We start from the raw sequence: 26,625 nt of genomic DNA, 5'->3' as shown, positions 1-26,625 counted from the left end.
TCTCCTACAGCTACTGGTCTCTCCAGGTTCCAGGAAGCACTCCCCACCCTTGTCCTGCAGACCTAGGAGAGGTGCTGTGCTAGCCTGAGATGCTCTACCATGCCTGGCTCATTTCCCTTACCCTGCCCAATCTTTCTAAAAGCCCCCTTCCCCAATTATTCCGTCTGAGTATGTCATCTGTTTCATACCAGGACCCTAGTTTGTTTGGGGATTTTTGTTTCTTTAATGTGCCATGCATGGTGAGCACTTGCAATGAGAAACCTTCATCTTTTATTTCTGGGAAATGGTCTTAAACTTTTCTTTGGTCATTTCCACTCCTTGTTTTTATTTTCCTGATTACTAATGAGGTTGAGCATCTTTTCATAACTCTAAAGACTATTTGTATTTCCTCTTCTGTGAATTCTCTGTTCATGTCTCTTGGTCATTTTTCTGTTGGGTGGTTGGTCTTTTTCTTGTTGCTTGTAGGAGTTCTTTATTTTTATTTTTAATTTGTATTTATTTATGCAGCAGCTGCTCTGTTCCATGCAGACGTTCAGAGACCCAGCCTGATGGAAACTACTATGTTTAGCACATGGCTTCTAAGATTGCTCTGCTTGCTCTTGTCCCTGTCAGCCGGAAGGGGAAAGAGCATGGAGGTGTGCGTGGGGCAAATCCAGAGGTGGCCCTTATTGAATCACATGAAATTGTTGTTTTATATAGTTCAATCTAATATGCTTCAAATATTTTGTCTTGTGTCTTAGCTTATATAAAGTGTTTTTTAATGCAGAATTTTAAAATTACAATCCAAGTATATTGATCATTTTGTTTATAGCTTTTGTTTTTTGTGTCTGATTTTAAAAGGCCTTCCAAAGTCTCACATATTTTCTTCTAATACTCTTTTGTTTCACCTGTAATTTATTTTCATGAATGGTATGAGGTATAGATCTAACTTTATTTTTTCAAGTAAATAGCTCATTTCACCAATGCTTTTTATTGAATATACCATCCTTTCTCCACTGATTGGCAGTGCCTCCTCTGTCAGTTTCTGGATTCCCATGTATTTGGGGTTGTTTCTAGACTCTCTATTCTGAAATTGAGTATTGATCTCTTCCTGAGACAATTCTAAACTATTCTGATAGCTTTTAAAATTTTTTTTTGAGTATTTTAATACCCAAACCACTTTAAGCTTTTTTTTTTAACTTTTCAATAAGATTATGATAGTTTACAACCCTGTGGAATTTCAGTTGTACATTATTGTCAGTCATGTTGTAGATGCACCACTTCACCCTTTGTGTCCCCCCGCAACCCCCCCTTTCCCCTGGTAACCACCAATCAGTTCTCTTTGTCTATATGTTTAACTTCCACCTATGAGTGGAGTCATACAGAGTTCGTCTTTCTCTATCTGGTTTATTTCACTTAACATAATACCCTCAAGGTCCATCCATGTTGTTGTGAATGGGACGACTTTATCCATTTTTATGGCTGAGTAGTATTCCATTGTATATACATACCATATCTTCTTTATCCAATCATCAGTTGATGGGCACTTAGGTTGCTTCCGTGTCTTGGCTATTGTAAATAATGCTGCAATGAACATAGGGGCGCATGGGACGTTTGGAATTGCTGATTTCAAGTTCTTTGGATAGATACCCATTAGTGGGATGGCTGGGTCATATGGTATTTCTATTTTTAATTTTTTGAGAAATCTCCATACTGTTTTCCATAGTAGCTGCACCAGTTTGCATTCCCACCAGCAGTGTATGAGGGTTCCTTTTTCTCCACAACCTCTCCAACATTTGTCACTTTTTGTTTTGGTTATTTTTGCCATTCTAACAGGTGTAAGGTGATATCTTAGTGTAGTTTTGATTTGCATTTCCCTGATGATTAGTGATGATGAGCATCTTTTCATGTGCCTATTGGCCATCCGTATATCTTCTTTGGAGAAATGTCTGTTCATGTCTCCTGCCCATTTTTTGATCGGGTTGTTTGATTTTTTGTTGTTGAGCTGTGTGAGTTCTTTATATATTATGGAGATTAACCCTTTGTCGGATATATACCTTGTAAATATTTTTTCCCAACTAGTGGGTTGTTTTTTTGTTTCAATCCTGTTTTCCCTTGCCTTGAAGAAGTTCTTTAGTCTGATGAAGTCCCATTTGTTTATTGTTTCCCCCGTCTGAGGAGATACGGTGTCTGAAAAGATCCTTTTGATACTGATGTCAAAGAGTGTATTGCCTATATTTTCTTCTAGAAGACATTGTTTCAGGTCTAATCTTTAGGTCTTTGATCCATTTTGAGTTTATTTTTGTGAATGGTGAAAAAGAATGGTCACTTTTCATTCTTTTACATGTGGCTGTCCCCACTTTAAGCTTTTAAAAATTTTATACATATATTTTTGTTTTTTTATTAAGGTATAATTAATGTACGACATTATATTAGTTTCAGGTGGACAACATAATGATTTGATATTTATATATATTGCAAAATGAGATTGTTGTAGCTTTATACATTGTTTTTATATTTATATCTTGAAAGCAACTCTCCCTCTGTTCTTCATTTTCAAAAAAAGTTGGCTTTTTTATGCACACTTACTTTTCCATTTGAATTTTCAAATCAGCTTGTCAAGCTGCAGGAAAAACTCTGATTTGATTTTGATTGAGAATAATTGCTTATGGTTTGCTTTGGTGGAGAATTTATTTACCATCTCTGAAATTTTATATATATTTTTCATACACATTATATATGTTAAAATATTAATCTTATATAAATATATTATATAAGTATATTATAAATATACATATCTTTATTCTATTAAAAATATTCTTCAGTAAAGTTTTAATCTAAAAGTGACTTTGTATAAATTTCTTATTAGATTTATTTTAGATATTTTACAGTTTGTTTTGCTTTTGTGAATGGAATATTTTTCTCTTACATTTTCTGATTGGTTACTACTAATGCATATGCATCTTACTGATTTTATGTCTGACTGCCTTCCTGAATTCTTTTTTCAGTTCTACTATTTTGTTGATTGATTTTTCTTGGACTGTCTAGGTAGGCTATCGTATCTTCTGAAAATCACATCTCTTCCTTATTGATCTTTATACTTCATTTGTTTTTCTTGTCTTATGGCTATGGCTTCTAATGTAATAGTGGTCATGACAGTGGACATGCTTGTCTTCTTCCGAACCGTAATGGGAATGCTTCTAACTTTTAAATGTGATGCTTGCTAGAGCTTCTGTTAGATATCCTTTAACAAGTTAAAGAAATTCCTTTCTACCCCTTGTTACCTAAGAGTTTTTATTGTGAATTTTATTGTGAAATTTATCAAATGCCTTGTATTCTTTCTTTCCTCAGCTAGACATTAGTCATTTTGAGTAGTACACCAGATTCCATTTGCTAAATTTTACTTAGGATTTTTGTATCTCTATTTATAAATAATATTTGTCTAATTTTCTTGCACTTTCTTTGTCTAATTATGGTATCAGGGTTATACTGGACTTATCTAGTGATTCAAGTAGTTTTTTTCTGCATTCTCTGGAATAGTTTGTATAAAATTCTCCTATTTTTTAAGATTTGATAAACAGACAAACAAACAAAACACACACCCACATACACACATACATATACAACTATCTGGGCCTGATGTCTGTTGTCAGAGAGGATTCTTCACAATTGTTTCATGTTCTTCTGTGGTCAATAGTCTTATCAGATTTTCTATTTCTTTTCAAGCACAGGTTTGATAAATTACATTTGCTTAGAAAATTGTCCATCTCATCTAGATTTCTAAATGTATAACATAAAATTATATCATATTCTAATTTTCAAGTCTCTTCTGATTTTTCAGTTATAGATCTCTCTTTATTCCTAATGTTTTATGTTTATGCCTTTTATCTTTTTTCTTGACCACATTTTCTAACAGCATTTCTATTTTATTAACATTTTCAGAGAATCAAGTATGGTTTTCATTGATTTGACTCTGTTCTTATAAAAGAACATTAAATATAATTTTATAACTATACATTTGATCAATTTAGGATTTCATCATTTAGAATTTTATTCATTCCTCCTTGCTTTGTTCAGGTTTATTTGTCCTCATTTTATTACTTTTTTGAGCTGAAAACTTGGTTTATTCCCTGTTTTTTCCTATTATGCATGCAAGGCCATAAATATTCCTCTGAGTACTGCTTTGACTATATTGCATTGATTTCAATATGGAATTTTCTCATTATTGCTTAGTTGTAAATATTTGCAACTCCATTTTGAACACATCAGCCAAAGGGTTTCTTAGAAGAGTGTATGTATTTGTCTGTTTTTAATTTCCAGATTTTTTTCTATTATTTATAGATTGTTTTCTATATCTTTCTGTTGCTAACTTTGAACTTTATTTCACTGTGCTCAGTAAATAAAGCTTGTTGAGATTGTCTTTGTGGCCTTGTATCTGGTCACTGTTTGTGAAAGTTCCATATGTGTTTGTAAAGAATATTTTATTTTCTGGTGCTTTTTTGGGGGGAGGGGGTAAAATGTTCTTTAAATTCCTATTAGATCAATCTAATTGTTAGTCAAGTTCTCTATATGCCTATTTATGTTTTTGCTGCTTAAACTGCTATTTTTGAGGATATTATTAGCAATTTGCCAATTTATCCTTGTATTCTTTTTTTTTAAGATTTTTAAATTTTTTCCTTTTTCTTCCAAAGCCCCCCGGGTACATAGTTGTCTATTTTTAGTTATGGGTCCTTCTAGTTGTGGCATGTGGGATGCTGCCTCAGCATGGCCTGCCGAGCAGTGCCATGTCCACACCCAGGATTCAAACGGGTGAAACCCTGGGCCACTGAAGCAGAGCGAGTGAACTTAACCACTCGGCCACGGGCCAGCGCCTATCCTTGTATTTTTTATCATATTTATGTTAGATGCAGATCTCCTTGATAGATTATTCCTTTTATCTTTATGAAATATCTGTGTTTGTCTCTTTTAATGTTCTTAACTTACATTTTGCTTTTTCTGATATTATTTTTCGCTATATTTCTGTTTGCTAGCACTTGCTTATATATCTTTTTCCATTCCTTTATTTCGCACTTTCTTCTGTCTCCTAATTGGTATACAGCTGAATTGTTTTCTGAAATTCCTATCTAAGAGTTTTAATAAGAGTTTAGCCACACTTATTATGATTATTGATATGTTTAAACTTATTCCTGCCATTTTATTTAGAGGTTTTCTATTTAACCTACTTTTGAGTTATTTCTTTTTCCCTCTTTCCTATCTTCTTGGATTGCTTACACACTTATTATTATTATTTTTATATTTTTTCTTTATTATTTTGGGAGTCATAATTCTATTTCAGTTTTTAAAATTCTAATCCACATTCTTGACCTTCTATTTTTCTACATCACCCAATGACTTCCTACTCAATGGTCCAGAGCCCAGCAGCACTGGTGAACTTTCTGAGCCTCTGAATGTCTATAAATGATTCTACTCTATTTTGACTTCATACTTGAATGATGGTTTGATGACTATAGAATTAGAGCCTCAAAGAATTTTGTCCCCTCAAAACTTTGATCCAAAGCTATTGAGCCACTGTATTCTTGCATCCAGTGATACTGATGTGAGGTCTTCTGTCAGTCTGATTCTTCTATCTTTGTGACACTCTTTCCTCTTTGGAAATCTCTAGGACTTGGTTCTTGAGTTTCATGACATTTCTGTTTCTTGACCTGGGCCTATGCAACACTTGTTATGCCCTTTAAATCTTGAGTATGCATGCTTCATTGTTTTATAAAATTATCCTTTATTATTTCTTTAAACATAGTGGCCCCTGATCTCTTTGTTCTTTCCTTCTGAAAGCCCTATTAGTTGTAGGTGCCTCTAGATATGTCGTACAAGTGTCTTAATTTTTCGTTCACACTTTCCATCTCTTTGTCCTTTTTGGTGACATCTAGGGAGAATTCTTAACTGACTCTTACAGGTCACTAATTATCTTCAACTGTGTCCATTTTGCTATTCAGCCCATCTATTGATTTTGTTATTGTTGTTTCAAAGATCAAACTTTTAAGTTCTGTAACCTTTTGATTCTTCTTATGATTCTAGTTGCTGTAAAATTCTACTCTTCTTGCTTAATTAACTCTTTTTCTTTGTGTAACAAATCTTCTGTTTGTTCAATTTATTCTCTCTCTTCAATGGTCTTGTTGTTCTCCAAATATTTGGTCATCTGTTATTATTTTTACTATCACATGCCCATGTTTATAATTGAACTCGCCATTATAATTCCACTACACCAGTTCAGCCTGCTTGGGAAGACATGTAGGTCTGACTTTAGTGGGTGTTCTATTCTGTTTTCAGTAAAAGGAGAAGGGTTGGGTAGTGTTGGGAAGTATCTCGGCCACCTGTCTTGTCTGTGGGAAGAGGGTGTTCTCTATTCCTTCTAGCCACTGACAGATCCCTTGGGCATTGCCTATCTCTCCCACCCAAATTTTCATTCCAATTTCCTCCACCTGGAAGGAAACACCCCTGTTACTACTGCTGGGCCCTAGAGAGTTTTACTGGGTGGGGTACATGTACATGCAGGCTCTATCCACTGCCTGTTTCTGATGCAGTACTCCCAACTAATCACTCTGCCTGGTACTTCTAGATTACCCCTTGCTCCTGATCTGGCGTAGCTTCTACCTTTTGTTGAGTACTGTCCCGTGGGCACTTGGGGCTATGATGCATCATTCAGATCCATCTGATTTTCATCTTTCACGTGTTATAGTTTCCATGCTATGAAAGGACTCTTTTCTTTCTTTCCTCTTGATTGCAACAATGGATTTATCTACTTATTATATATTTCTTTTTCTTAATTTTATGGATTGGGGCAGGAAAGGAAGATTGTAAAGACCATTCTCAGTTTACCATTTTGAAACACAAGTCCTCACTTTTTTCTATCATATTTTCTGCCTTGTTTTTGTTGATTTGTAAGAGCACTTTATATTTTGAAGCTATTAATACTTTGCCATATATATTGCAACGTGTGTCCTTTGCCCCAGAATTTTTGAAGTTAAAACTTTTAAAGGTACTTTTTACTGTAGAAATGTTCAAATATATATATAAGTAGAGAATAATAATATAATAAATCCAATTGCCAATATTGTTTCATCTATATTCCTACCCGCTATCCCTTTCCCTATTATTTTGGAGTAAATCCAAGATATGATATCATTTCATTTTTAATTACTTAAGCATACATTTCTAAAAGATGTGAACTCTTAAAACACATAGCCACAATACCATTAGCACACCTAAATATCAATAACTACTCAATATCATTCAAGGAAGTGATGAATTTACACATTTTTTGTTGTTTTTAGATCAATGAGCTTTTAAGGATTGCAGTTTAAAACTTAAATAATCACAATAATCTAATAACCTAATTCTTTATTCTATAGTTACATTTAGATAAGCATAACATCTATTTTTCACTGATTGCTGTCTAAGGAGACTCAGAAAATTCTTCTTTAAAGTTCAATTCTATACTTGTCACCATCTTTTCCTATTTGAAAATTTCAGGTTCTGACTATGATGGAAGAAAATGAAGCAGTAGATAATATCGCAAAATTAGAGCAGCAGGAATTTGCCCTGGATCTTGAGGAACTGGAAAGGCTTCACGATGAAAGTGAGGAAGAAGTGGCAAAGGTATGGAAAAACCTAATTTAAGCACCATAAACTTATAATGAAAGAAATAAAAAGAAAATAGAAGGAGAATGTTTCCAGGATAATGCAAATAAAACAAAAAGTTTTCCAGCACAATGTGAATAAAACAAACCTAGTGCATAAATGGAATGAGTCTGAGAATTACGGAATTTGGGGGTTAGGGGAAAGAAGAGCATCTGGACCAGCCAGGCATCTGATTGTTTCTCCTCCATGACAGTCATGCCAACCATCTTCCACTACATGTTTCAACATTTTCAGAAGTCCCCTCAGCCCCCTCATGCCAACTTTGGACACTTCTGGTTTAGTAAGCCCTTTCTTAGAGTTGAGATCTTTCTCCCTATATTCACTGATTCTTTTGCTCTCCGAGCACCATCTACTCTACGGCCACTCTGAAAACGGTTAGAGAAGATTAGCAATTACCATGTTCCCTATGCATCTTCTCCTGTCTAGATTAACTCTCCCAGCTCCTATGACCATTGTATCATGCAGTTTCAATAGCTTCATCATCATCATGCAGTTTCCCTCTGATTTCATTGTATTTGAATATGGCACCCACAAAAGAATTCCAATTATTATCTAGCCAGCTGAGAGAAAAGCATAAACTGAAAGCTCCGTCTTCTTAGATACTATACTTCTGTTAATTCAGCCTTTGCATCTTTTTGCGGCAGCCGCATCATATTGTTTACTCATATGGATTTTATTTTAGGTAAAAGCCCTAAGTGTTTTACACAGACTGTTCTTAAGCTACCTCTTTTTTAACCTGCACAGCACATTTGATTTTTTGAGTGTGCAAGTATGAAAACATTTTTCTCTCTGAATAAGGGAATGAAATATAGCTGGATTCAAGGACATTTAATTAAGTGGATTAGAAGTGGTTAAACAACTTCACCAAAAAGAGGCTGATTGTTTGACTGATGTCTAGAGGAGAGTTTTCCAATCACGTGCCCTAGGACTCTGTCCTGTGAAACATGTTTATTAATGACGGGGGTAAAGATATAGAAACAATGCAGATTTGTCAAATTGCTAAAGAATGTAAGGCTGAGAATGAGAGGAAATATATTGGATAACAGAACCAAGACCAAAAGGACCTCAACAGGCTGACTCAAGGAGATAAAATTGACCATTCATTCATTCCACAACATTTATTGAACACCCATTACATGCCAGGCACTATCGTAGGTGCTGGGAATACAGTGAACAAGACAGATAGGTCCCACCCACATGGGCTAACCTAGGCGAGAATATAGATCGTAAACAAATCTCTCTATCTTGTATGATGGACATGAACTGGATGCTATGATGGATGTGGGGGACCTACTTCCGTGGTCAAAGAAGACCACTTTAAGGGGGTGACATTTCAGTTGGGAACTAAAACGAGAGGGATCTGGCTATACAAAGATCTAGAGGAAGAGAATACTTAGGCAAAGAGAGCAGCAAGAGCAAAGGCCCTGAGGCAGAAATGGCTTGGAATATTCCAGGAATAGGTCAGAAATGCTGTAGCACAGCGGACAGGAGGGAACCTCATGGAATGAGGTGGGGGAGGTGGGCATGCCCAGCTCTGAAGACTTTTGGGGTGTTTGGGAGCAGAACACTAGTCCCTGGGAAAAGTTAGTGGCACTAGTCTACGAGTCAGCCCTGGTCAGGATTTCAACTACAGGAAAAAGACCAAAGCCCAGTAATGACAACCTGGACACAGAATTAGGGACCGAGCCTGGAGGGGTTGATCAAATAGCCCCAGCAGCGAAGAGGGAGGGTTGGGTGGGCTGAGAATCAGGCAGCTTCTGACAACTGACATGCCAAAACAGCTGTTTATTCAAGAAAAAATAATTTAAAACTGTATTAGCCATTAACTCGATGGATAAAAACGAAACAAAGTGCAAATTAAACAAAGCCATTTGATCAGAAAATGAATAAAAAGCATAAATGAATGAATGAGTTAACAAGATATTTTCTAATATAGGGGACATTATTCTTAGCTGGTTTGCCAATAATTCTGACAAGGTGAAATGCGGAAAAGGTTCTTCAGAGGATCCTAAGGACTAAAGATTGTTGGGCCTCACTTTCATAAGAGGTCTTTGGCAAACTCTAATAAAATAAGAATACTTAATCGCGTAAATATTAAGTAATAGGATTACTTAAGGAGATAAAAGTAATTGTGGTAACACATATGTTTCTAATGAGAAAGGGTACATTATATGAGCCCCAACAGTAGTAGAGCATTCATTTCATGATGGACAGAAATAGTAGAAGAATTAAGTGCAGTAAAACCCCAAGACAGAGGTCACAAACTGGCAGTTGAAACATGCATTGACGAGAATTAAGCCAACATTGAGGTGCCTGGTAGTTTCATCAAAATACAAATTTCAATCTTCTCTAATAAGACAAGAAGACTTGGCCCAGTGGGTTCGCTTCTCCGCCCTGCACCAACCCACCCGATGTGCGAGAAGGTGCACGTTAGCTCTGCAGCCTGCCACCGCCACGCGACGGTCGCACACCTGCCTGCCCTTAGAAGGTGTTTGTGTTGACACCCTGGTCCTCAAGGAAAGAAATCTCAAGCCTCCAGACTAAACTTCCGGAAAAGTTCTCTAAGACAGGGAAGGATTCCCCCCAAAAGCGCGACTCCGTGCAGGGCAGCTTGACGTGTTGAGGAAAGATCAAACTCTGCCACTACGTGTGCAGCCACGACTGGTTAGTTAGTTGAGATTACTTTTTTAAGAGGGCACGCTTTCGTTTTATCTTTTCCCCTCATCCATGTTCTTCCAGATAAGAAAAGATGCAGAGATGCATAACCTCGCCAAGAGATATTTGGCTGAACTTATCAAAGAAGAATGCTGGAATTCGATGTCTGTGAAAGGTCGAGCTCTTAAGGTAACAGCTACAACTCCAGGTCCAACGCCTTAGCCGATGAGAATTTTCACTGAAAATCTCATAGCAGAAAATTTTAAGAAGTAATAATTTTAAGAAAAAAAATTTGGGGGCCGGCCCGGTGGCACAGCGGTTAAGTGCGCATGTTCAGCTTCGGCAGCACGGGGTTCGCCAGTTCGGATCCCGGGTGCAGACATGGCATCGTTTGACACGCCATGCTGTGGTAGGCATCCCACATATAAAGTAGAGGAAGGTGGGCATGGATGTTAGCTCACAGCCAGCCTTACTCAGCAAAAAGAGGAGGACTGGCAGCAGTTAGCTCAGGACTAGTCTTCCTCAAAAAAAAAAAAAAAAAAAATTAAGGAAAGCATTCAAAGCATGCTTGCCCTTCCCATACTGAATTCTAGATGTGCCACTCTCTCTTATCTCATTCTTCCCTCTCTGCTCAGTTCCCATGAGCTTCCAAGCTGGCCAGATTAGTCTTAGCACCTCTTTCCTCTGTCTGTTTCAAAGGGCCACCTCACTCACATTCCACACAGCTGAAAGCCAGACATAACATTGTTCACATTTCTACCTGTACCTGCCTTCACATTTTCCAAAGTGCTGTTTTTCATGCTTTTTCATTGAGATTCCTCCCAACACAATTCCCCTCTTTGTGTAGGGTGACCAAAAGTCCCAGTTTATGCATGTGGTCCTAGAGTATTAACAGCACCCTTTTCACTTTCAAATATGCCCCCAATTTGGATAATGAAACACACGGTCACCCTACGTTTGTGTGGTTGAATATTGCTGTAAAACAAGGTTTCTCAAGAGCAGCACATTTTGGGCAAGATAATTCTTTGCTGTGGGGGCTGTCCTATGGATTGTAGGATGTTTTGCAATATCCGTGGCCTCTATCTACCAGACCCCAGTAATATCCAACACCCCTTAGTGAAAATCAAAACTGTCTCCAGAGATTGACAAATGTCCCTGGGGGGCTTGGGATGAGGGGGACAGGGCAAGAAAAATCACTCCTACTTGAGAACCAGTGCTCTAGAAATAAATCCTTCACAAAAGCACACCAATTTTTAAAAAAAGTTTTATAGAGTTTACACCAATACTAAAGGCATGCATTGTTTCATTTTAAAGAAAGTTTCCATTGCCAATTTCACTCATGCATGATAACCTTGATAATTTTAATCAAGGAAAACATCCCCCACTCCATATACACACAATCGTACTAAAAATGGATTTATTTCATCTTGCTTTTTTTTTCCAAGTGCTTTCACATCCCCTACGTGGTTGAGAACTTCCCAATGAAAGAACGCACAGAAGAAGAGTTGAAAGAATTGAAGAGAGTTTTGCAGCAAAAGAAGATTGAAACAGAGTGCCTTAAAGTACAATTTAAAATATATATGTGCTTATATAAGCGATATGTTTTATTTCAGGGCTCCCTTCATACAGATTTGAGTTGAGATATAATTTAAGATAAATTTAAATAGTTTGTACTTACATTTCCATTCTTTGTTAATATGTAGAATATATTCTAATGAATATAGGAGCCAAACTCACACAATAAATCAAGAAGACTATATCGTATACAACACTGGGTAGCCCTCAAATATGAGGATATACTTTTAAAAATGAGATTTGGTGTTTTGTTCTTGCCCTGGGCAGAGGTTGCCTTCATCCCCTCATACTCTTTTTATCTTACCTTATCACTAAGGATTATAGTTTAAGATAATTGACCAAAGATGAAGTATCTGTTTTGATGGAATTATGGTTTTCCTAAAGCAATCCCAGATTGTTTTTTTTTATCAGCAATCTCTATTAACCCACTAAAAAAACACTGCCCCTTGGCATAGCTTTGTTTTAACCAGAAGCTTGCATCCATTCTTTTTCTGAGACATAAAATGAAGGCATATTTAATTCTTCTGAACCTACACCCACCAGTCCTATGTGAATAAGTTCCTTTGTAAAATATGAAGAGAAGGTATATTTTTTAATGTTTAAATACCAAGAAACACTCAAAATATTTACAAGCAGTTGTCCTCCTGACAGAAAAATATGAATATTATATACTATCAAGGACAATTTTTACTCTTTTGATTTATCCACAGTTTATCAGTTTCCGCAGCTTTAATCTCTTCTGCAGCAGCTTCAGCATCTGTCTATCTTTGAATTCAGTTGTTGGCAAGACAATTTAACATCTTACAATGGTTATTGAAATAATTAAGTTGTCACAAAATTGCCCTTTGGAGAATTCTTATTATTGCGTGATTTCTGTGTCTTTTTCTGTATTTAGCTGCAAAAGGAGATTGTTGAGGTTCAGTCTGCAATTACCTCGGTTAAAAAGCACCATGAGGAGGAGGACGAAGAAGAGGAGGCAGAAGACGTGGCCGTCAAAGATACCAACTTGCCCAATTACCTGCTGGGTAGTCTGAGTACTGATTTTGGGGTCCAAACCTCTTTGTTGTCAAGCCAATTGGAACTTCATTCTAGAGAGGAGAAAATCAACCAAATTATATTACTGAAAGTAGGTGCATCTTTTCTTTATCTTTGAAAATCTCTAAAACTCCCCATGACGTATCTTGCAAAGGCTCAAATTAAAATCTAATGCCAATCACATGATGTCTTTAAAGTACACACGGAAATATCCAGGTGGCTGATGTCCATCTTTTTTTAAATACAGCTTGTGTACTAGAGTCACTTTCATGCCATTTGGACGGGGTTCTGTGATACCAGGTTTTCTTTTCTTTTCTTTTCTTTTTTTGAGGAAGATTAGTCCTGAGCTAACATCTGCTGCCAATCCTCCTCTTTTTGTTGAGGAAGACTGGCCCTGAGTTAACATCCACACCCATCTTCGTCTACTTTATCCGCACCAGCAAACGCCGGCTGCAGAAGCAGAACGTGCACACTTAACCGCCGCACCACCGGGCCGGCCCCCAATACCAGCTTTTCTAAAGAACACCCTACACTAAGCTGACACCACAAACAAACTTCAGTAGGCTCAAAGATGAAAAAAATCCCTGAATGCCATCTTCTAGGTAACCCAGATGTATTGACCTCCTTGTAAGAGCAAGACGTGATTGCTTATCTATCCCCTTAATCAGAGGAATACAATTTCCTCTAAGACTTCTGTACCTTCTGGGGCTCAGAGATAAGGTGCAGCATCCCTCAGGCTCTAAGCTTCTACTCCTTACTTTCAACCAAACCAGTTAGTCTCACAACACATCTGTACATGCCTACTGAATGTTTTTGAAAATTCCGTGACTGAGATTGCACCAATGCAGATGGTTTGAAATTTAATGTTGGCATTTGTGTTCCTTAAAGTCCTTCAGCCATATCTGTAATTGAGTTCAAGCCTCCTGCCATGTTACTCTCCTCTTTCTTCCTAACCTTTTCTCTTCTTCTCCTCCAACCCCTGAAATTCCTATGCATTTATACTCAGAACTGTTTAGTTATCTCTTTTGTTGCTCAGCTTCTGCTGACCCGTGCCCTCAGGGTCTCACCTTCTTGCTGTTTTATTAAGGCATTTTCCTACAAGAAGGTAATTTCAGCCCAAGAGAAATTCTTGTGTAAGATCGTTTTTCCATGTTGCTTTAATGGTTTCATCTTCAGTAGGACAGATATATAGACTGAATTCTTACAGTAAAATAAAAGCTACTTTGAGTTGATCCATCAGTCTACTCATTAGCAGAGGTGGGGGTAATCCACTTGGACCTGCAGCCACATTAGTAATTGGCTGATCCAGCTGGCTAGCTTGGGTCCCCTCTCTACCTGAGAATGACCTGTTCACACAGAGAAAGAATGTTGTGTGTGGTCGCGCTTCTCTGGGAGGTTCTCCAAACAACCTCTTAAGGCCCGTCTCTTCCTCAAACATCTCCTCCAAACAAGGTTCCAAAGAAAAGACATTTCCCAACTTAAATACCACTTATCGCTTTTTAAATATTTAAGGATGGATTTTTTAGATAACATACACAAAAGTAGAGAGAATAGCCCAGAGAACATCCAAGTATCCATCACCCACTTCAGCATTTGTCAACATACCCGCACATTGAGTTACAACTTACATTTCAAGAAGTAGGTTGTGGTATAACTTGTGCTGTTGCTTTAATCCTCCCCACGGTAGCAGACCACTGTAGATTATTGAAGCAAGAAATGACTTAATATAAACAGTACTTTAGAAGAATAATTTACTGATAATTTGTAAGATGACTTTGGAGGGGAGGTAAAACTGTGGGATCATATTACCGGTAAAGATATGACAGGTGATGTGTCTACAGTAACGTTTGATATTTCAGGATATCATTTACAAGGTAAAAACTACTTTCAATAGTGAGTTTAATGCTGCGTATAAACAAAAAGAGCTTGAAGTTGCACGTGTGAAGGAAAAAAATGTAAGAATTCAAGAAATTATTCTAGATCTGGACTTGGAAGAATTAGTCTGGCAACCAGAATTTGACGACCGGGAGAAGCCAGAGAGAACTCTCGTTGTGGAAAGTAATGAGGTACTGACCACCTGCATTATCCCTTCCCATCTCTCCTGACGTCTTCCCGAGCTCTTGTTTATTCTTCTGCTTGTTTGTACTACTGGAAGTAACTATGTTGTGTAGCATTCTCAGTAACAAAATCAGTTGACATGGTCTCAGCAATAATGAGAATTTCTTTTCTGAATGCCATGGAGCCCAGGGAAGATTTGGACACCAAGCCCAGAAAGAAGCAGGAACCAAAGACTGGAGCCTTGTGGGGAGTTCAGAAGTCCTCTTTCTTCCTCTCTTAGCTCACTTCTCTCTGCCTTTCAGTTTCCTCTAGCAGTTTCTACTTTGTGTCTCTCACACTCAAGAGAGCAGCTGATCCAAACTAGAATCTCTTAGTCCCAATTCCAGATTTGCCTGGGAAGGGGCTCCTTGGCACAGCCTGGATCCAGCGCCTGTACACAGAGAGGTCGGGTCACATTGTGGGAGTGAGGCTGGTGGAGGTCCAGTGCTTAGCTGGGTCACTGGGGCAGCATGTATCTTAGAGAAAGGGGCTCCCTGGACAGCTCCTTTAAAAGGTATTTGGCACAGAGATGCTTACAAGTAAATGCTTGAAGAAAGCAATTAAATATAACCATATTTCATTTCTAAAAAATAAGAAATGCTAGAGGATACTCAAAGAAGACCCCTTGCTCACAAGAAACCAGCTTGGTTACTTTGGGGCAAAAGGTAATAGTGTTGCTCAGAAGCAATAGCAAACATTTATACAGTCCCTGTTAAAAGCCAGGTGCCATTCTAAGTGCCCTAGATAGATTGAGACTAATTTATTGTTAAAAGACTTCGCAGGTAGGTACTAACATTACCTCCATTTTACAGGTGAGAAAACTGAGGCACAGAGAGGTTAAGTAGCTTGACCACAGTTAACAAAGCTAGTAAGTAATGGAGTTGAGGTTTGAACCTGAACCATCATGCTTCATAGTATATCCTCTTAACCTCTATTCTCTATCGAATTATTTAAGGAAATCGTTTTTTCCAGAACTGGACTCCTGCCACGTGCCCTAAGACTCTGGAGCACGATGATAGCAAGCACCTCACTGTGTGCTCTCACCGAGGTCCTGTTCCGGGCAGTCACTTTGTGTGAGCGTGGTTAACCCACCACACTCGCTGCTTCGCCTACTCTAATCCCTTCTACATTCAGGAGAGTGATCTTGTTCTAAGCCAAACTTATTCTGTCCTTCCCCTGTTTAAGTCCTGCAGTGGCTGCTCATTTCACTTGGCATAATACCCACAACCCCTTTCTGAATGTCCACCCTGGGCTCCTTCTTCTCCAGCTGCTCACCCTGCCCTACTCTGTTCTGACCATGCTTGCATTCTCGCAATCCCTTGAATGCCCCAAGCTATTGACCTGTTAGGACCTCCATCCTGCAGGATTTGGCTTCGGTGACACTCCTTTGAACGCCTTCCCTACGCCCCTAATCTAAATCAGGTCCTCTGTTATAATCTCTTTAGTGATCGAGATGGGTTTTGAGAGCTAATATAGAAGTAATGATCTATTTTTCCAACCCCTCATTTTAGACCTCATCTTCATTCCAAGATAGGAAATTGTGAAATCTGGATAGTCCCTTTATCTCCTTGATACCTTCTAACCTCCTTCCATGGTGTGGAAAGAACGTTTGGTTTAAAATTTGGAAGAATAACAGCAGGAAACTACATTTTCTCTTTCAGATTACAGCACAACAACATGTCAATCCGTGGCAAAAAGTCAAAGTAGAATGGATGGCGACCCATGAAATGGAGCAACGGCTTCTGTCACAAGTATGCAGTTTTGCTCAAATGGTACCTAAGACCCTCTTTCCTTTAGGGATGCTTGTTCCTAATTTGGTTGAATAGCCTTGTACTTGTACTCCAGTATAGAAAAACTTCAAGGCATTTGTCATGGTCAAAGGTCATTGGAATTTCAGTGGCCTCCTTCTCCTCTCCCGTCCATGCCACCACGCCCACCACGCCTGCCACGCCCAATCCTAAATGCAGTCATTCCAACATTGGATGGGAGGCTGCTCCTGGTGCCACTGGAGTGTCAGATTTCTGTCTCAGCCACTCTTCCTGACTCAGGCTCTTTCCCAGGGTCCCAGCACAAGACATCGAGCCCTGATGGACATGATGGGAGGAGTTCTTGAAGTCAAGAAGGAAGACATTTTGAGAATGGTGAGATTTCTTGACATCCTTTTGGAAGGTGGAATGGGGTGGAGAAAGCTACTTAAATTTGACCATTTTTGTCCATATGAACCTCAGTTTTAGAAATTCTATGGCAACAAATATTACACAACCTCGCCACGCAGCTTAGGAACATACCACATCAGGCAAATACGAAGAAATTTGAAACCTCAGACTTGCCTTCCAATCTGACAGAAAGTAAACAAATGAACAAAAACAAGCAACCACAGTGGTTTTGGTTTCTACAGAAAGCAAGGATAATGCTGCACCTGTAAGTCTCTGGATACACCAGGAAACATCGCCTTTGATACCTGACATAGGTGTCCCTGGAGCTCAGGCATAGTTCTAGCTACAAAGATATCAACACACACCTCCAAACCTGTCACCTTGAGTCTGGGTACATCCCAAACTGCCCTCTCTCACTTAAGTCATAGAAAAACACTTGTAACATTTTTTTCTTATCCTTTGGTCAAAGTATCAGGTTATTGTCTTGCCAATGTGAAGAACTATATACTTTTAGAGGGCTCTCTTTTTAAGTGTAATGATAACGCAGAGCTTTTACTATACTGCTACATATATGTTTAAGCTGTAGTATATGCTTTCCTTTATATCTTCAGGTGATTCCTCAACCCCCTTTCATGGCGAAACCAGATGCTTTATGGTCTGAAGAGGAAAGGAAACAATTCAAAGACTATGAGAAAAAAGTCAAAGAGTTAAATGAAGAAAGAGATAAGTATAGAAAGGTCAGAAGAGCAAAGGGTTAATATACCCTGTCATATCCAGGGTTCTGTTTCAATATCTTTTAAAATTGTGTTATTTATTTTCTCAGTGTCTTTAGTAGCTTAAGGATAGTGTTTCAGCTTAAATTCTCAAGAGAATTTGAGGAAGTGGGTGGAGATAAATTTAAAGAGTTAGAATAATTTGGTACAAAAAGAACATATTGCAATTTTTTTTGTTCTTATTGATTTCAAAATTTCCAACATTGTTACAATTCATTTGGTCTTCTATTCATTCTTCAAATGTTTAATGAACATCTATTATAGTGTGTTCAAGACATTGCTCTATATTGTTTACATCTGTTTTATTTTATTGAGGTCACAGTGGTTTATAACATTATGTAAATTTCAGGTGTATGTCATTATATACATATATACATATATATATATGTATAAAAGATTGGCCCTGAGCTAACATCTGTTGCCAATCTTCCTCTTTTTGTTTGAGGAAGATTGTTGCTGAGCTAACATCTGTGCCAATCTTCTTCTACTTTATGTGAGACATCACCTCAGTGTGGCTTGATGAGTGGTGCTAGGTCCATGCCTGGGATCCAAATCTGCAAATCCCAGGCTGCTGAAGTAGAGTACACAAAATTAACCACTATGCCACTGGGCCAGCCCCTACAACATCATATTTTGACTTCTGTATAGACTGTATTGTGTTCACCACTGAAAGTCTGGTTGCCATCCCTGTCCACATCTACCTGAGTTCGGTAATACTCTTGCTTGATTTGTTCTCAATCTCAAGGAAGGGACTTGAGAGAAGAATGATAGTCAGTGCAGCACATACTTTACGGTTGTGATCTGAGATTTTTGCAAAGCAGTTTTCTTACCCTTGTCTCCTTCGATCACAAAGAAACAGTCCCACATTAAAATTGCTTACAATTATAATAGAGGTATAAAAGCTGGTGTTATACAACCAAATAAATAATATTTATTCCTCTGTGAAGAAAAAGTCATACCACCATTTGAGGCAGACGTTTGTCAGCTTTATAGTGGCTGGATCTCATGAACAACTTCTTCGAACGCGTTGTTAACCTGTGCCTGTTTTTATTCACTGCCATCATCTAGCAGTACCCTTGCGTTTTATCCTAAGATAGTACTTACTTTCAAGCCAAAATGAGTAGTCTTGAATGCAGTAAAGATTTCAAGGAGTTAGGGAGTACAGATGCCTAAGGTGGTGGCATTTACTCCATGGCCTTGCCCTGTAAAATAATCCGCTGCCTACACCGTTACCTCTCTGCTCCTTGGTCATACTCACCGCGTAAAACCCAGCTTTGATTAAATCCAGTACTCGGCCTTCTCTGCACCTGCACTGTGCAGTCGGTAAAGAACAAAGGACTGACTGGTTTCACTCTAATGACCTTAACCTTTATGGGATCCTTTGAGCTGCTCAGTGATACCATTTGCCCTAGCCTTTTACTTCCCCTTAGCTTAGTCCACATCATCTGGGGGATCAGATTCTGTCATTCTGATGAAGTGGAAGGACCCTGAGATGCTGCATTTCTAACAAACAACCAAGAGGTGCAGTTGCTGCTGGTCAATGGACTACACTTGAAGAAGCAAGATCCTAGAGGACCACTTCACACGTTCTCCTCCACCCTCAAACTTCCAACACTTGATGCCCTCAACTCACTTTCACCTTATTTCCTATTTCACTGGGAGAAGAGAAGCAACTAGAAGAGATTTTCTTTACTCTTCTACCACCATGTCTACCACCCACCTGCACTGAATCCAAGAATCTCCCTGCCTTTCTATTTTTCTTTCTTTCTCTCTCTCTGTTTCTTTCTTTCTCTCTCTCTCTCTCTCTCTCTCTTTTTCCTGAGGAAGATTCACCCTGAGCTAATATCTGCTGCTAATCTTCCTCTTTTTGTATGTGAGCTGCCACCACAGCATGGCCACTGACAGATGAGTGGTGTAAGTCCATGCCTGGGAACTGAACTCAGGCTGCCAAGGCAGAGCGTGCCAAACTTAACCACTAGGCCACTGGGGCTGGCTAGCCTTTCTGTTTCTTATGAATGAAATGGCGTTGCATCCACCTGAGCCTGGTCCTCCTCTTGTGCACTGGATCTTGTCCCATTTGACCCATTCAACATTGTCACTCCAGCAATTTACCCCTTTTTCCGGCATCATCCATTTTCCGCTCTCTGCTACATTTTTCCCACCAGCATAGACTCATGCTGCAACCTAATACATTGTGTACACCTCTTATCTTATACAAAAGACAAAGAAAAAGACTTCCTTGAAGAGATTCTGGAGTTCTTTCTACTATTCTCGTGACTTTTGTGTTAGTCTAAATTTATTTCATAATAAAAGTTAAAAGAAAAGAAACTCCCTAGGCCCCACTTGCCTCTCAATCCACTGCTCAATGTCTCCTCATAAAACTCCTAAAAAAGTCTATGTTCACTGTCTCTAATTCCTCTCTTCTCAATCTTTTAAAAAAATCTTTGTATTATGGAAAATGTCAAACACATATAAAAGTAGAGAGGATAGTATAATGCTCTCCTCATCTAGGTTCAACAGTTATTGACCCATGGCAGATCCTATTTCATTTTATATTTCCCCAACATGGGGGATTATTTTTTTTACCAATTTTTCTTTTAGAACTATTTAAACATAAAGAAATGTTACAGGAATGGTACAATCCATATACCTATGTCAGTAGTACATTTATATAATATATACCTAATATAATACCTGTACCACAAACCTATATGCTTATACTCATCAATTTATAATATTGCCACATTTGTTTATTTTTTCTCCTGAATTACTGGTAATAAACCGCAGACACTGTGACACTCCCACATACTATAGTATAAGTCTCCTAAGAACAAAGACATTCTCTTACATAACCACAATAAAATTATCATACACAAAAAGTTTAGTATTAATATAATACAATTATCTAATATAAATCTGAATATCGTATTTAATTTCCCTATTGTCCAAGTAATGTGCTTCATAGCTTTTTTGCTGTTATTGTTGTTAATCCAAAAATATATTTAACTGCACTTAATTTTCACACCCTTTTAGTCTTCTTTAATCTAGAACGCTTCCATGGCTTTGTGTGTTGTGTTCCATGACACTGATGTTTTTTCCAGGCCACTTGTTTGCTAGAATATCCTTCAACTTGGATTGGATTGTGTTCTCTTGATTAGATTCAGATAAAATATTTTTGACAATAATACTACATAGGTGATGTCATCTCCTCAGTGCTTGGTCTCAGGAGGCACCTCATGTCAGCTGGTCCCATTATTGGTGGTGTTAAGTATGATCACTGGAAAAGAGGTATTCTGCAGACTTCTTCACATATAAATTCTCTTTCCCCTTTGTATTTAATAAGCAATCTGTGGGGTGACGTTTTGAGACTGTGTGACTCGCTGTTCGTCCTGTCTTTTGACATCTGTTGATGATCCTTGCCTGAATCAGCTGTTACTATAGTGATTGAAAAATGGTTCCTTTCTAGTTTCTATCATTTAGCCCATATTTGTTAGTTGGTATTCTTCTGTAAAGAAGCTCTTCCCCTCTGCGCCATCCCAGGCCCACTCTTTTTAAAAGATTCTTTTTCAAACTTAATGTGTTTTTAATCCATTACTGTCATTATTCTCTTTGATGTTCTAAGTGTTCAGAGCTCCTTCAAGTTGTCATCTGTGTCCTTCTGACATGTTCTCATCAGTTTTGAGTGCTTTCTCCTTTCTAACACAACAGAATGTTCTAGGTACGTAGCATCAGCTATTTTTCTAAGAATCCCTGATTCCTGTTACTGGGAATTGGTGTTTAAAAGCCAATTCATTGCTTCTGGGGAGGGGTGGGGTCACTGCCTCTAGACCATTTCCATACACAGAGCTAAGAATATATATATATATATGATTATCTATCTACCTATCTGTATGATACACATAGGTGATATCAAAACTTCATACTGTTACCTCCAGTTCCAACTCAATATACTACAGGGTTCTTCTCTCTTTCCTTCGTTTAATAATTAGATCTCCTTTCTCAGTGCAAAATCTAGTTCCCAAAATATAAAGATATTTATTCATTTTCTCGGTCCTACAATGTACATAAAATGCCTCTACTGAAAGCAAGTCGACTAAGTCAATTTTAAGGTTTCCTTGCACCTCTTTTTGTTCTTAGGATATGTCCCACTGAGGGTGGACCACTCACATGTTATATTCAGAGATTATTTGGACTAATCTCTTTTTTCCCCCCTCTGTGTGACTAACATTGTCAATTGGATCTGAAGTTTAAGTTCTTCACGCAATGGTGTTCTTATTTGAGGTAGAAGGGGCTGGTGTGTCTTCTGATTTTATGGTTTGCTTTAGTTTCTGCAGAATTCTTAATCTCCCCTTCTTCTTTCCTTCTTTCCCTTCACCCCCAAGTCTCCAAAAGGAGATCCCCTCTTCCAGGCTGCGCTGCTCTCCCCAGAAGCCGTCCTGCCTGAGACTGCACCTCTGCCTTTCAAGCCCCTTCTTCTTGATTTCCCGAGAGCTCTTCTTCTGGCGCCTCGACCACTCCCACCCTAATCCAAACTCCTGTAACCTTTCACCTGATCTATGGCATCAGTGTCCCTGCTCTCCCCATCCCTGTGTCCCCTCTCATGCTATCTCCTATCGCTCTCGCCCTTGTTAACTGCACCAGCTCCACCGACCTCCTTGGCGTTCCTCAAAGACACCCAGCAAAGTCTTGACTCCCACGCTCGCAGCTCATTCTTGCTGCAGGGACTTAACGCGCCACATGGCTTGCTGTTTCACCTCCTTTGGATCTTACTCAATTGTCACCTCATCTCCCTCCCTGCCAATCCTGCTCTACCCCAATCCCCCCAGCTTTCTGTTCTCCGGAGTATTTATTCCACCTGGCCAACTTCTTCTTTACTTGTTTGCTTACCTGCCTCCTCTACTAGAATATAACATGAGGGAAGAGAATTGGTCTGTTTTATTCATTACTATATTCCAAGTTTTTAGAACTATGCTTGACCCGTAATAAACTCTCAATAAATATTTCTTGAATGACTGGATGAATTTACTGACACCTGTGATGTGCCAGGCATTCTCCTAGGGCCTGGGGACTCACAGATGAAAGGATACAGCCTTTGCCCTCAGGAGCTTGCAGTCTGGTCAGCTAGAACAATACCTGCTTAAATTGCAGGCCATTGTTTTTTTCAGAGCTGGGAGAAATTCTTGGTGTGATGGATTCTGCGTTGTTCATCCGGACCTTCTACTTGGTCTCCCATTTCTCATTTCCCCTGTTTCTCATTTCTCAGCATCTGATGCAGACATTTTTAGGCCAAATGAGATTTTCCCAGGAATGTTTGAGGAAAAGTGACCCTCGTGTCTTCAACAAATACTCCTTGAGTTCCCACTACGTGCTTGGGCTGTCTGGCCCCGAGGGACACGTGGTGAATAGACAGACACAGCCTTCGCCCCTCACAGTTCTTACTATCCAGGGGGAGGGAGTTATACTAACTGGGCATTCACAAAATAATTGTTTAACTTCAATGAGATAAATCAGGAAGGACGAGTTCAGGTGCCACCTCTGACACTGAACACAGAAGCATTGACTTAGATCAGGGCCATTGGTGTTCACTAGGTCCCCTTTACAGGCTGGCATGCCCATCCCCTCACTGCTATGAGTGTTACAGCTAAAGGCTTGCACCTGAGACTTTCTCTGAAGCCTTGCCCTTGACTGATCAAGGAGGCGTCCTTGTCCAGAGACACCTGCAAAGGTTGTACCACTGCCCCCACCCAGGACAGCCAGTGCCTGACTGAGGAGATGGAGCTGCAAAAGTCCAGCCCCCTTGGCCCAAGTTGGGACAGCTCAGCAGAACCTCTCTATTATCCTTATACCCCTGGGAATCAGGCCAAGGCTGGGCCGCCTCAGAGCACATCATTGCTCAGCTCCTGTCCCTTCCCTCCCTGCTTCCCTCCCCCTTACAGGTGTCTCCAAAAGAGCCCTCCCTCCAGAAACCACATGCACTGGAATCCTGTCCAGGCTTCGCTTCTAAGACTGGAGACAGTACCTAAGACACGACCCAAGGAAGGCTTCCTTGAGAAAGTGGCACTTATGCTTACGTTGGAAGAATGAGAAAGGATGATTAGGTTGAAGAGCAGGGAATGGAGAGCAAACAGGTGGAAAAGCACAGGAGAAGGGCCTGTGGTGAGATGAGGGTGGGGCATTTGAAGAACAGAACAAAAGGCCATTTTGGCATTATAAAGAGTTCCTTTCAGACCAGAGAGCCTCAAAGGCCTGGAATCTTAGTGTTTAAAGGAGGATGGGTTGGGGCCCTTGGGCAATCTGGCTTCGCAGGCTGAGTCTTTGGCCATTTGCCATGGACGATGCTTCCATTATCCAGGAACACATGACCTTGATAAACTAATAGGAGGCCTCAATTGTAGAATTTTTCCATTTCTATGAGATAGTGTTATAAATTTTTACAAGCAAATTGGCCCGGAGGTGTGATTTTCTGTGTTTGTTTTATTTTAATAGTTCTTTATTGCTTAATTGGCTTAATTTGCGTGGTCTTTCTCCTTGCATCATATGCCTCTATACATTTTGCTAAACTTCTCTCTCCATCATCTTCCCAGAGTCAGTCTCTTCCTTTATGAAACCAGCATAGAGAGAACTTGGTTTTTTAAAATAAATTTAAAATAACAATGATATTATTACCATCATAGTAATAATTGACTCAATTAAGAATTATCAATGGATGCTAAAACTGGTGGATAAAAGTTTGATGAGGAACAAGATTTTTACATGGTCTCAAAGTATCTTCCCACAAATTAATTAATTACAAATGGAAAAATAGTAACTGTACAATAGAGAAACTGGCAGACACTACTTAACCAAGTGATCACAGTTAACATCACCAATAATGAAACAAACCAGCATCGTGTCTCCTGATGTGGTGCACTGAGAATACACATGATTTATATAGTGATCCTACTAGATGTGTATAATGTGGTCCCAGGGTGAGAAAACATCAAACAGACCTAAACTGAGTAACAGTCTACAAAATAACTGGCCTGTACTCAAGTGTCTACAACTTATTCTCAAATGGTTGAGAAAAAGATAGAGATAAGGAGAGAAAGAAAGAGATATTGAGCAGCTGGTAATGCAAGTGGGGCAGAATACTAACAATTGATTAATCTGGTAAAAAGCATATGGGGATTCTTTGTCCTATTCCTGCAACTTTTCTGTAAATTTGAAGTTATATCAGAATTTAAAAGTTACAAAATATTTGAAAGATCAAGATCCTTTGTGGGCTAGCCCTGGTGGCCTAGTGGTTAAGTTCCAGGCATTCTGCTTCAGCAGCCCAGGTTCGTTTCCCAGGCGCAGACCTACATCAGTCATCTGTCAGTGGCCATGCTATGGCGGTGGCTCACATACACAAAGAAGATTGGCAACAGATATTAGCTCAGGGTGAATCTTCCTCAGCGAAAAAAAAAAAAAAAAGAAAATCATTTGTAACAGTATATCTAGGATTGATCTGCAGATATTGTTCTCTTTAAAAATATAAATTTATAGCTTTCAACTTATCTACTGTGTGCTTAGCTCTAAGTCCTGGTGGAATTTAAAGAAAGGGGGTGGGACTTTTTTCCCCTAATGTAGAACTGTTTGGAGGGACAAAACATACAGAAAACAAGAGAAAGTACACATATGTAAATATACATACATATGTATATGCTCACTTCTTATTTCCTTAAAATCTAAAAGTTCCATGAAGAGGTGTTTATGGCTTAAAAAAAATCCAAGATTTTTTTAGAGCCAATTTTGTGCCTGGAAATTTCTGTCCTGTATAGAGAGTCAGAATTTTCTAGGAAGATTTGCTGCAATTTGTTTTACTAGGCCTACTTCTTCCTGCATAATTAGCCAGGATCAGTGATTTTTAAACTTCTTTTTTTCCCAGTGCAGTCTTTTTTCAGCAAAAATCTTAGAGACACAAAACATTAAGCAGATCCAGGTGGAACATCTGTGTTGGAGAGGGCAGGGGGCCCAGAACACCTCACAGGGCCTGCCCTCCACCTGCCCCTCCCTTGCGGCAAAATGTAAACACCACTTCCTAAGAGCATTTGATGTTCCTAAACCTTCACTTTGCTGTTGACTTTCTTTCAGTCATTAGAAGCAGAAATGAAGAAACTTCAAAACTCTATTCAAGAAAGCACACAGAATTTCGATGAACATTTGAAAAGGCTCTTTGAAAGGAGAGTGAAGGCAGAGATGGTTGTCAACCAGGTAAAGGAAAGCTTAAGTGACTTTTTCTTTTCCAGAATCCTCTAGGGGCCTCTCGTTGTTCTTAGGATAAAGACCAACACCCGTTCTGGCACCGAGGTCCTGTCCACACTGGCCCAGGTTCCCTCTCCAGCCTCATGTGTCCCACTCTCCCCCTCACTTGCCACACTCCTGTCACCGCACGAAGATGGGGTTCTCCTGTCTGATGCACACAAAAAGCCAGTTATTACAGCATCAGCTTTTGAGAAAAGAAAAGCCTTTATTGCGAGAGCGATCTGCAAGGAGACAGGAGGCATAAGCTCTCAGATCTGTCTCTCTGATTCAAGATTTGGGGAAAAATTTAAGAGGTTAGGGAGAAGAGGCTGGTACACAGAAGTGCTGGTGGGGTGGGTTTTGATTGGAGGGCTTCCAACATTGACGGAAAGGTT

The 26,625-nt window shown here is 39.1% G+C and overlaps 1 protein-coding gene across 6 annotated transcripts in view; it reads left to right on the top strand.

Moving 5' to 3' along the window:
* CFAP43 (cilia and flagella associated protein 43) overlaps positions 1-26,625 on the top strand; it is a 104,417-nt gene that overhangs the window by 58,669 nt on the left and 19,123 nt on the right. For all 6 annotated transcript variants that reach the window (XM_046651456.1, XM_046651439.1, XM_046651444.1 and 3 more), the window contains 9 exons: positions 7,510-7,635; positions 10,417-10,521; positions 11,778-11,894; positions 12,803-13,033; positions 14,802-15,008; positions 16,701-16,790; positions 17,100-17,180; positions 17,807-17,932; positions 26,081-26,200. In XM_046651456.1, the coding sequence (XP_046507412.1) occupies positions 7,510-7,635; positions 10,417-10,521; positions 11,778-11,894; positions 12,803-13,033; positions 14,802-15,008; positions 16,701-16,790; positions 17,100-17,180; positions 17,807-17,932; positions 26,081-26,200 (1,203 nt within the window). The remainder of the gene's footprint in view (positions 1-7,509; positions 7,636-10,416; positions 10,522-11,777; positions 11,895-12,802; positions 13,034-14,801; positions 15,009-16,700; positions 16,791-17,099; positions 17,181-17,806; positions 17,933-26,080; positions 26,201-26,625) is intronic.

Source organism: Equus quagga, chromosome 2 (assembly GCF_021613505.1).
Source record: "Equus quagga isolate Etosha38 chromosome 2, UCLA_HA_Equagga_1.0, whole genome shotgun sequence".
Classification (NCBI taxonomy): Eukaryota; Metazoa; Chordata; class Mammalia; order Perissodactyla; family Equidae; genus Equus; species Equus quagga.
This window is presented reverse-complemented; position numbering and strand designations above follow the sequence as displayed.